General features: G+C 34.8%; 1 protein-coding gene across 3 annotated transcripts in view; it reads left to right on the forward strand.

The window, feature by feature from the left end:
- The window catches only part of PHF14 (PHD finger protein 14), a 195,722-nt gene that overhangs the window by 90,747 nt on the left and 92,266 nt on the right, over positions 1 to 12,709 (forward strand). For all 3 annotated transcript variants that reach the window (XM_068972674.1, XM_068972675.1, XM_068972676.1), the window contains exons 15-16: positions 1,351 to 1,401; positions 1,520 to 1,641. In XM_068972674.1, the coding sequence (XP_068828775.1) occupies positions 1,351 to 1,401; positions 1,520 to 1,641 (173 nt within the window). The remainder of the gene's footprint in view (positions 1 to 1,350; positions 1,402 to 1,519; positions 1,642 to 12,709) is intronic.

The following is a 12,709-nucleotide window of genomic DNA, read 5'->3' on the forward strand; positions in this document are numbered from 1 at the left end:
GCTTATGAACCAGGATTCATATTTTGAGAAGCAAGGCTTAGTGCTAATCTTTGAAATTAAAAATAGATGTATATGTGCTCAGTCACTCAGTCATGTCCAGTGTGGACTGCATTTGAAATCTTTCCCTGGGTACAGTCTTACTTTTTCTTCCTAATTTCTTCTATAATATAATCAAAATATACTGATTGAGAGTATAAATGTACATGAATATGTTGTCTTTAAATCTGCTTATTTTGAATGACTGACTTAGTTAACTCTTGGTCATCTGTTGTTGTTCAGTTGCTCAGTTGTGTCTGATGACTTTGTGATCCCATGGACTGCAGCTGGCCAGGCTTCCCTGTCCTTTACTATGTCCCTGAGTTTGCTCAAACTCGTACCCATTGAGTCGATGATACCATTCAACCATCTCATCCTCTGTTGCCCCCTTCTCCTCGAGGGGCAGATTAAACAGGATGTGGGTTCTAAATAACAAGTGACTTGGTTCTGTGGAAAATTGAAATGACAGTGATTTAGAATTGTTTGGTCCCTACTGTAACTTGGGAATAATGTTCCTTGATCTCAGCAGTCAGACAAAGTAATTTTTGAAAGTGGTGCCTCCTTTCTCTTCATTCTCTCTTAAGAACAGTGATCTTTACATGAGAATTGTAGATCTCCAGAGTATGTGCTACATGGTCGAGATTTTTAACATACAGGCTGCAAATACTATTGTACTTTAAAACATACAAATGTTGTCTTTCACATGGCAAATGTGTTCTGAAATATAGGATATAAATTTCAAAAGTTTTAAGTAAATAAGCTCAAGTCACCTGTACCATGTTTTAGTTGATTTTACTTTAACCAGGGTTGGGAGACATCTGAGCCCTTTGCCTCCCACTTGTTTCGTAACCGTTAAAAATTGATTCTTGTTACTCTGACATGTTTGTGCAGCACACAAACATACACACACACACAGAGGCATACAATAGATGTATTGTGAGTCCAGGTTTAGCTCTAGCAATCATATATGATAAGTTATGAAAGTTTAAATGTTCTTCATAAATCATCATAGTATGACATCTATGGTGTTCATAAATCTTCAAGCTAATTTTGTAGCTTATTTTTCTTATCAGATATCTGTTATTTAGAAGTAAAGCACTGTTACTGTAGGCTGTACTTAATTTGTCATGTTTTTATTTTCTATGATATAAATTGTAACAAAGTGCAGTAGAGCAGTACTGCATTAATTAGAAATGCTGCTAACTTTCCAACTGCTTAACCTAAGCAGTAACATTTAACAGAGAAAATTTATTTTTACCATTAATTAAACATTGGATATTTTTGTGGATTTTTCTTTCTTTCTTTCTTTTTTAGAGAACCAGAGGACGAAAACGAAGCTTCATTCCTGAGGAAGAAAAACATGAGGTTGGAATAAGTTAAGCATATTTTGCATAGTCTAAACTTTGAGAAACTTCCTTGCTTAAAATTATTTCTGTTTTCCTCATATCCGGATTTTATATTTTGTTTCTTCCTTGTATGACAGGAAAGAGTTCCTAGAGAGAGAAGACAAAGGCAGTCTGTGTTACAAAAGAAGCCCAAGGCTGAAGATTTACGAACTGAATGTGCAACTTGCAAGGGAACTGGAGACAATGAAAATCTAGTCAGGTAAGCTGGTTGCTGAGACTTTATCTTTAGGGGATTAAGGTTCCATCCTAATCATTTTCTCATCACAGATATAATGGGGGGAAAAAAATCACAGTATAGGACCTTTCTTAAAATCTTATTTAGTGAAAAAAGTACTTCACAAACAAATTTCATCCAATGTGCTACACATGGTTATTCTCTGGATTTAGATATAGTTAAGAGTGATAATCTGGATTTTAAACAAAAGAGAATTAACTTTTCCTTGGCATGAGAAGTTGACTGTGTTCTATAGATAGAGGCCACAAAAATAATTTGATCTAAACTGTTTGTGCTAAGGTTATTATGTTTTATCTCATAGAGCAATAAAATTACTGAGTTTTGTTAGCATATAAAAGTTGATAAGTTTTTTAGCAGTAATGATAAGAAATACTTTTTATTGACACGAGCTTTGTTAGTACTTTATCATTTTTCAAAAAAATGTGTTAAATGCTTCTCTCTTATGAAATAAAGAAAGGTGAAAAGATGGCTTAGGTAGACATTTTTTGTTTTCTGTTTTGTTTTCTTCTTTGTTTCTTTGTTTTGTTTTGTTACTTTTTTTTTTTTAATCAGACATAATTCTAATCAGGAATCTCAGGTGATATGGCACAGTGGGTATTCCTGAGGGTCCAGAGACTGCTAACTTGAGCCATTTACCTCTCTTGCTGAGATGATGAAATTGCACAAAGCTTTCAGTGAGATGAAGCAGTGGGTGGGTGAGAAAAAGGAGACCTCATCTAAAAAGAGGTATCCTCTTTCAAAGGACAGTGACACAAAGAATTTTTTAGTATGTTATGGGAACACTTTCTGATTTCCTTCAAAATTTTGTCTTTTGATAAACCCATAACTCATGGCATAGAAATTAAATGATTCAAAAATTATTAGTTAATGTGTATTAATACCTTTATAAGATTTTAAATATTTGCTTCCAAAATGATGTCATGTATTTGTCATTAGAAGTATAATTTGCTTGTTTTAATTTCTTAAAGGCATGTGGTTTTAAATTTCATGACTTTATGCCATCGTTGAGGTAGAAAAAGAAAAAGTATAAATTCCAGTGAAGAAATACAGAGTGCTTCAGCAGACTTGGAAAGTCTGTAATATTAGACCACTGTTTTTTGAGATAGTTTATGTAAAATATCATGAAAGCTTTCCTGGAGATTAAGCTTATTTAAGTTCAGGGTAAATTAGTTCTAATATCAGAAGAGACCCATGAATAATCCTCATCACAACATGATATTCTGATTTATATAAAAAAAGAAATCCCAAACATAAGCATAACATACTGGAATGCATAAAACAACAAATAAAAGAAAAAACATAAAAACACTCTTACATAATGAACAAAAATTCAGTCTAGAATTGAGAGCAGCATTGTGGGGCATTTTGAAGCAATAGTTAAGAGAGCTGGTTATTCTTTTTATAACTATTAAAATCTATGTAAATATCTACCTCCTATTTATTTTCTTAAGATAGTAGGCTGATGCAGGTCTTTTTGCTGTAGACTCTATATGTTTTTGTCAGGTTTGTATTTTATTTATTTGGTCATATTTGAAAAAAAGAACCTAAGAAGTAAATACAATTTTCATCTTAAAAACCACTTTATAACAAGAGTATCTCCAGGACATTGTTTTATAGTTGTCTTAAAAAAGAAAAAATAGGTATCACCTTTCTTTGATTCTTGATAAACATTTTTAATCTATTATTAGCCTTTCCTCTCATTTATTTAATCAGTTCCTATTATAAAATTTTCATCCTCACTTGCATTATTATAACATTCCAGTGTCGGGTTTTTGTGAAAGTCTTCTGGAAGGTAAAGATATTTTTGTTACTCTAGAAATGATGGATATACAAATCTCTTCCTTAGTTTTGCCCTGTTAAGAAGATAATATCAGATTTTCGCAAAGATTTTAGAGGTAATGAAGAGGGAATTAAATGTTTTATAAACGTTATATACTAATAATGCTCTGAGAACAAAATAAGCTGGATATAAAGCCTTGCCATAAAATGTTCTATAGTTATAATGTGATTGTTCTTTAAAAATACATATATATTTTATCTATATTTTATATACACACACACACATACACATTTAGTTTAAGCACATTGCTTTTGGATTAAAGAAGAATTTTATGTAGAATTTCATGTGTTTCAAGAGGTAGGCTTATAAGCCAATATCTACCATTTCCCCTAAGATCTCTTTTATTTTGTAATGGTACCATCGTTGTTTGCAAACCCCTCCCCCCAAAACCCACACTTTTATGATTAAGTTGCATCTTAAATATTATGTACATATGCTATTTTTTTAACTTTACTTTTAAAACATTTTAAAGTAACCTTTTTTTCCCCTGAAGATATATTTCAGTGCTTGATCATATTACTTATTATATATGTTTATTAAGTCCTCTTATAAAATCAACTTCTTGGGTCATAATTTAATTACTAATATTATATTGAATATACTGTATTTTCTCAGATTCCTTTGAACTAATGTACATGACTCACTGGAATCGGCTGTTTAGCAGCTTTGATTTTGAAACCACACTTCTCTATGTAATTCAGGCTATATAAAAATTCTTATGATGTTCCTGGCTTTTTTAGTTATTTGTAAATGTGTATATGTTAATTTACATGTGTAATTTTTTTAATATCATGAGAAAGCTGTATTCAATTTGTCAGTTACCTGTAATAGTAGGTTCCAAATGTTATTTTCTGTTTTGCCTCTTTAGTTTTCTCAGGTCTTTGACAAGTAATTTAGACTTTCTATGTCTTGGTTTTCTCCTCTCTTATATATGATCACAATCATGCTGTGCTCCATTATAAGCTTTGTGAGTTATTCTGTATAAGATAGTAGGGCAGTGGTATTATTAATACTTAGTAATTCAAAGAATACATGGATGTGTGCTCTGAAATAAGGATTCTAGATGGTAAATATGTTACAGTAATAATACTAATGCATATTTTTTTACCTTTCAGAGAGTGTGCTTGTCCTGTTTTTGTATATGATTATTCTTGCAATAAGGGAGACAGAAAATTTGAATTTGTTGAAACATGGTCCCTAAAATGATTTGACCAACTATTTCTTCTAAACACGGGAAATATGAAAGTTATCAGTGTCTTAAGGATGAAAGATGGTTTACATTATTATATTGATTAGAAAAAATAGTGCTTCCTTTTTTGCCATCTACTGTTTAAATTTAATTAAAATTTAACTGGAAAGTTTCCAATTGAAAATATATTCCTCTGTGTTATTTAGTGCAGTTAAATGCTAAAGGGCAAATTGAAACTGTCTTCAAATTATGAGGTCTTTGTGGATATTTATCTTTTTGCTGTGAATGTTCCTTGTTGGAGGTACTTTTGAGCTCTTAGTGATATCTTACTTGGTTTTGCTTCCTCAGTTCTTGGGACATTTAATTATCAGTAAATGTGTGGCAAATGAGTGACTTTGCCATATGAGTAGTGACCGATTATTCTTTGCTGAATTAATTTAAAAACATTTACTATTCTAATTTATTTCTAGAACAAATTGTTCACTCAGTATAAGTATATGATAAAATGTTTAAAAGACTTAATAAAGGAGGATTACTTTCATGTTGCTAAAGAGCAGTGGTTTTTTTTGTGTTTTAGGTAAAGGACTAGGAATCACAAATTTGAAATGTTTGTTGATATATTAATGTAAAAGTAGAAATAAAGTGATTATTCTTCTTGAACACATTTTATTTTCAAAAGATAGATTTTAGACGTAGGTTGGCTTTTGTTCTCTACACATCTTTATCAAACCATCAAATTAGGAATAAGACCAAAATTTTAGGCTTCAGATTTTATCTTAACTATGTAAACTCAGTGGGACATATTTTATTACTTAACGGGAGATAGGCGAGAGGAAAAAGGTCTCCTAAAACTAAGATCCTTAAAATCCATTAGTCCTCTTAAATAACATCTTTAGTTTTACCTTGTATTGTGGCCATTACTTAGAAGCATTGAGGGTAGGAAATGATCTGTGCAGCTGTTTTATTTTTATAGCTAAGTCTATACCTTTAAATGTTTACTATATTCTCTTCCTTATTTGAGTATATGGCAAATTATATAGGTATTGAACCATTTTGGTTACAGAGTTAGGATGTTTATTTGGTCTGTTAACACTGTTATTAGCACTTTTATTTATTTGACATTTTAAACATCTAGCTTCTGTGTGCCTTCCTCAAAACAATTTGTTGATATCTTAAGTTACTAGGAACACAAACACAAATTCATATTTATCAATTATTTCAAATATTGGTCTCTGTGATAATTCAGATTTTTCAGTTTATAATTACATTTCCTGTTTTAGCTTTCTGGAGGTTTATAGATTGCCTGGGTCATAGTAAGGGGTGTTTAATTCCCCAGAGATTCTGTTAGACTAAGAGAGCAGATCTTATTTGTAACTCTGTGTTAACTCTATGTTCACAGAATGTAAGATCACTTTAAATACTAATAGATTGTTTTAAAGTACTTAAAAAAATAAAACATAGTTTCATTTCTCTTAAGAATAATTGATTACATTTGATAGATTGCCTAAAATATTTCATACTGTTCATGGGGTTCTCAAGGCAAGAATACTGAAGTGGTTTGCCATTCCCTTCTCCAGTGGACCACATTTTGCCAGAACTCCCCACCATGACCTGTCTGTCTTGGGTGGCCCTGCACGGCCTGGCTCATAGTTTTCATTGAGTTAGACAAAGCTGTGGTCCATGTGATTAGATGGGTTCGTTTTCTGTGATTGTGGTTTTCAGTCTGTCTGCCCTCTGATCAATAAGGATGAGAGGCTTATGGAAGCTTCCTGGTGGGAGAGACTGACTGAGGGGGAAACTGGGTCTTGTTCTGATTGGCAGGGCCATGCTCAGTAAATCGTTAATCCAATTTTCTGTTGATGGGTGGAACTGTGTTCCCTCCCTGCTATTTACCTGGGGCCAAACTGTGGTGGAGGCAATGAAGGTAGAGGTGACCTCCCTCAAAAGATCCGTTGCATGTACTGCTGCACTCAGTGCCCCCAGCCCTGCAGCAGGCCGCCAGCTGACTCACGCCTCTGCCAGAGACAGCTGGACACCCACAGGCAAGTCCGGGGCAGTCTCCTGTGGAGTCATGCTCCTTCCTTCTGGGTCCTGGTGCACAGGTTTCTGTTGTGCCCTCCGAGAGTCTGTTTCCCAGTCCTTTGTAAGTTCTGGCAGCTCTATGGTGGGGTTAACAGCGACCTCCTCCAAGAGAGCTTAGACTAGACTAGACTAGACTAGACTGTTCGCTCAGTTGTGTCCAACTCTTTGCGACCCCGTGGACTGTAGCCTACCAGGCTTCTCTGTCCATGGGATTCTCCAAGTCTGCTGCACCCAGGGCCTCTGTCCCTGCGGCAGACCACCACCGACCCATACTTCCACAGAAGACGCTCAGACACAGTTCTGTCTCACTCTCTGTGGGGTCCCTGGGTCCTGGTGTGCACACGGTTTGTTTGAGCCCTCTGAGCGTCTCTGGCGGGAATGGGGTTTGATTTTAAATGCAAATTCGCCCCTCCTACCTTCTTGCTGGGGCTTCTGCTTTGCCCTTGGACATGGGGTATCTTCTCACTGCTGGTCCAGCAAGTGCAGCCACCGCTCCTGAGCTTGGGCATGGGGTATCTCCCATCTATTTCTGCTTTATTGACTATGCCAAAGCCTTTGACTGTGTGGATCACAATAAACTGTGGAAAGTTCTGAAAGAGATGGCAGTACCAGACCACCTGACCTGTCTCTTGAGAAATCTGTATGCAGGACAGGAAGCAACAGTTAGAACTGGACATGGAACAAGAGACTGGTTCCAAATAGGAAAAGGAGTATGTCAAGGCTGTATATTGCCACCCTGCTTATTTAACTTATATGTACAGTACATCATGAGAAACGCTGGGCTGGATGAAGTGCTGGAATCAAGATTAGCAGGAGAAATATCAATAATCTCAGATATGCAGATGACACCACCCTTATGGCAGAAAGTGAAGAGGAACTAAAGAACCTCTTGGTGAAAGTGAAAGAGGAAAGTGAAAAAGTTGGCTTAAAACCCATTCAGAAAACTAACATCATGGCATCTGGCCCCATCACTTCATGGCAAATAGATGGAGAAATAGTGGAAACAGTGTCAGACTATCTTTCTGGGCTCCAAAATCACTGCAGATGGTGACTACAGTCATGAAATTAGAAGACGCTTACTCCTTGGGAGAAAAGTTATGAGCAACCTAGATAGCGTATTCAAAAGCAGACACATTACCTTGCCAGCAAAGTTCCGTCTAGTCAAGGCTATGGTTTTTCCAGTAGTTGTGTATTGATGTGAGAGTTGGACTATAAGGAAAGCTGAGTGCCGGAGAATTGATGCTTTTGAACTGTGGTGTTGGAGAAGACTCTTGAGAGTCCCTTGGACTGCAAGGAGATCCAACCAGTCCATCCTATTGGAAATCAGTCCTGAGTATTCATTGAAAGGACTGATGGTGAAGCTGAAACTCCAGTACTTTAAGACCCTGATGCTGGGAAAGATTGAAGGCGGGAGGTGAAGGGGACGACAGAGGATGAGATGGTTGGATGGCATCACTGACTCAACTGACATGAGTTTGAAGAAACTCTAGGAGTTGGTGATGGAGAGGGAAGCCTGGTGTGCTGCAGTCCATGGGATAGCAGAGTCAGACAATACTGAGCAACTGAACTGACTGACTAAAATATTTAGCATGATTTATTTTGATTATACACTTTCCAATTTATTATTTCTTATGTAGTTTATCACATAGTAATCAGTCTTAATGATAAAATTTGCATATTTTTGTAGGAATGTCAAGTGATGGTGTGAATATATATTATTTGGACACTTGTAAATTAGAAACAAATAGAAATTTTAAAATGATTTGTCTTCTAATAAATTTCAAATTAGTAAAAAAAATTTCCTGCACAAAGACATTTCTGGTTAATCTTCTGTTTCTATTCCTTAGTTTTACCAACAGTTTCAAGGATAGGTTTTAATGTTTTGTTCTGTTTTATAACCCTGAGTCAGTGATCAGTGTAGTACAAATTGCTGTATTCTGAAGGATTGTTTGCAAAGCTTGGAGGTCTAATATTTCTTTCAATTATGTGTAGTAAAATGTATCGCCTTATGTCACCTTTATGTCCTGTGTGATGTATCTCTTCTTGAAGTTCACTGCTGTTAGTGCTGTAATATTACTTGAATTCTCTCTCTTGCAAGTATGGCCATCTAGAAGGCACAGTCTCTGTTTTACATGTCCTTATAGCTCTTCTGTTCTTACTCCAAGTCACTGAGCAACGAGCGCCTCCCTGTGGTAGGTAATGGCTTACACACTTTTTAGGAGGTTGCGTTAGGGAATCATTGGCCAGATATTAAATCTTCCTAATTTTTATTTTTAATATAAAAGAGGCTTAAAAATACTATCAAAAATCTGATATGAAAATCTAATTTTACATAGAAGGCAAAGGTAAAGTAGCATATCAAGTTGTTGAAAGGCATATAGACTTCCTATAACTCATAGCCTGAGGAAATGTGCTAATTCTTTAACAAGAATCGCATCAAAAGAGAAGGTAAGTGTAGCGTTCTAAATACAAACCAGTGAAGCACTAGAAATTATTTGAAAATTTAAACAGAAGTATAATTATGACTTGAAACTTCCTTTTCTTAGGTTTTTTAACTGCTTAAAAAACTTTTACATTTACTTTTTGAATAACCATAATAAGAAATAGTTTATAGAAACAGATTTTCAAGGAATTCTGACATGAATACCAAACAACATCACCTAATGCGTAAGTAAAATTGAATAGAATTCAGAAACGTATTTCTGTCATATTCTGGAGAGTTTAACATCATTATATCCATATTTTGAGAAATATTTCTAAATTTTCATTTTGTTTAACAATTGATTTTTAAGCTTTTTGATGTTAAAAAAAACCCTAGTGAGGTCTACTTTAGTTTTGAAAGTTTATATAATTTTTGAAGACCTGGTTACTTATTTGTATTAACTTAAAAAAATAAAAAAAACTTAATTCAATCAGCTTAATACCAGAATTAAAACTCTATAAGAATGCCAGCATTTAATATATGAATAATGCTAGAATGTATAAATAAATCAGCCTGAGCACTGATTAACAAAGATATTTTTCTTTATATTTTTAATCAAAGATTGGAGAAGAAAGTGGCAACCCACCCCAGTATTCTTGCCTAGAAAATTCCATGGACAGAGGAGCCTAGCAGGCTATAGTCCATGGGGTCGCAAAGAGTCGGACACGACTGGGCGACTTTCACTTTAATCAATAATAAGTAGGAAAAATGCAAACATTGCAACTATTTAAAGTTTCGTATGTGTCACCCTATCTGATATATTTTTTTTAATGGATATTTTGGCAAAATATGATCTTAATAATTTTGATGTAAACAACAAACATTAAAATTCAAGTAAGAAAAATGGCTGTATCTGTATAGAAGTCTAGTTACATGTGCTTTGTTCAGTGTTTTTAAATCCAGACTCTGTAAATACTTAGAGAAACAATAACTAAGCTTCCCAAAGGTTGTAAATTCTGAGTTAATGATGAAACGAAACAGTTTCATAGAAACATTTCTATAAAAATATAAATATTTCATAGAAATATTAAAGTGTATTCATAAATTGTCTTATCCATTTTGGGTTTCAGGATAATATATTTTCCTATTTGCTCAAGCTTAGGATATATAGGAAGTAGTTTCGGAATTGCCAGCCCCAACCACTGCAAAAAATAAATCTATTAAGTTCAGTAGTTGCTTGTGTATGTGTGTGTGTGTGGTTAAAGTGACAAACAGTGAAATGCATAAATGTTAAATGAATAAATTGGTGAATTTTAAGAAAAGCATGTAACAAAATTTTTTATGATAAGCTTATGTAACCCCCATTTCTATTAAGATGTAGAACAATTTTTATCATTCTCAAGAGCTGTGCCCTTTCCTACTCATTCCCTCTTCTCAAAGGCAACCACTGTATTTTTTTCCCCTAGAAGTTACCTCTTGTAGAACGTATAAATGGCATGTTTAGTTTTTATTTGATTTCAGCCGTTTCAATGAATGTGTGAGGGAATGGCACTGTGGTTTTAGTTTACATTACTCTGATGTATAATAATGTTGAGCACATTTTTATATGCTCACTGGCTGTTTGTATATCTTCCTTTGTGAGCTAATTCTTTTGCTCATTAAAAAAATTGGGTAGTATGTTTAGTATTGAGTTTATATGAGTTTTTAATATACTCTATTTTGCAAATACATGTTTTTCAAACATACAATCTTTATCTATGGCCTGCTTATTCATTTTTTAATGGTATTAGAGAGCAGAAATTACTAATTTTACTAAGTTCAGTTTAGCAACTTTTTATTTTATGATTAATGCCTTTGTGTCCTATCTAAGAAGCCTTTGCTTAGGTCCAGGTCACAAAAATTATTTTTGTGTTCTTCTAAAAGCTTTATGAATTATCTTTTATACTGAGATTTGTATGGTTCATCCGAAGTTAATTTTTGTTTAACTTCAGGTATAGTTAAGGAAGGTTTGTTTATTATCCCATGTGGATTTCTGGTTTTCTAGCACCAGTTTTCTAACAAATTTCTAGCAAGCATTCCCTTTCTACATTAAGTTGCTTTGGTTTCATTGTTAAATATTAATTGACTTTTTAAATGAGAGTCAGTTTCTAGACTTTGTATTCTGTTCCATCAAGCTATGTACATATTTCTAGGCCAGTACTAATGTCTGGATTATTGAGGTCTTATCATAAGCTCATTTGTTATTTGGGATCCTTTGCATTTTCATATGAGTGTCAGAAAGAGCTTTCCATTTTTATTAAAAGGAAGAAAGCATGGATATGATACTAAAAAAAGCACAGGCCAGCAACAACAAAAATATATGTTAGACTTCATCCAATCAGACATAGAAATAGAAATAGAAATATAATAGACATAGAAATATCTGTGTCAAAGGAAACTACCAACAGAGTGAAAAGGCAACCAACAGAGTGAGAAAATATTTGCAAATCATGCATCCAATGAGAGATTGATATCAAGAGTATAAAAAGAACAACAAATCATTTACAACATGAAAAAAACTGATTAAAAATGAGCAAAAGACTTGAACAGACATTTCTCCAAAGAAATTCTACAGTCATTAAGCATATGAAAATATGCTATACATTAATCATTAGTGAAATTCAAAGCAAAACCATAATGAAATACTGCTTCAAACCCATTAGAATAACTATTATTAAACAAACAAAAATATAAAGTAGCAAGTTTGGAGGAGGATGTGGAGGAAAAGAAATTTCACTTCTAGAGAGCATATACCCCCAAAGAATTGAAAGCAGGAGCTTAAAGAGATATTGTATGTTCATATTCACGGCAGCATTATTGCTGTGTGCTTTGTCTCTCAGTCGTGTCTGACTCTTTGTGACCCCATGGACTGCAGCCCACCAGGCTCCTCTGTCTATGGGGATTCTCAAGGCAGGAATCCTGGAGTGTGTTGCCGTGCCTCCTCCAGGGGATCTTCCCAACCCAGGTCTCCCGCGTTGCAGGTGGATTCTTTACCGACTGAGCCACCAGCGAAGCCCTGGAATACTGGAGTGGGTAGTCTATGCCTTCTCTAGGGTATCTTCCCGACCCAGAAATTGAACGAGAGCCTCCTGCATTGCAGGCAGCTTCTTCACCAGCTGAGCTACCAGGGAAGCCTGGCAGCATTATTAGGAGTAGTCAAATGGTGGAAACAAACCAAGTGTCCATTAATAGATGAATGGATAAACAAAATAAGATATATTCATGTTGTTGTTACTTAGTCACTAAGTCATGTCCTGCTTTTTGCAATGCCACAGACTTTAGCCTACCAGGCTTCTCTGTTCATGGTGTTTCCCAGGCAAGAATACTGAAGTGGGTTGCCATTTCCTTCTTCAGGGGATCTTCCTGATCCAGGGATCGAACCTGCGTCTCCTACGTTGGCTGGTGGATTCTTTACCACTGAGCCACCAGGGAAGCCGTCAGGATATATTCCAACAATAAA

Source organism: Capricornis sumatraensis, chromosome 5 (genome assembly GCF_032405125.1).
Source record: "Capricornis sumatraensis isolate serow.1 chromosome 5, serow.2, whole genome shotgun sequence".
In the NCBI taxonomy this organism is placed as follows: domain Eukaryota; kingdom Metazoa; phylum Chordata; class Mammalia; order Artiodactyla; family Bovidae; genus Capricornis; species Capricornis sumatraensis.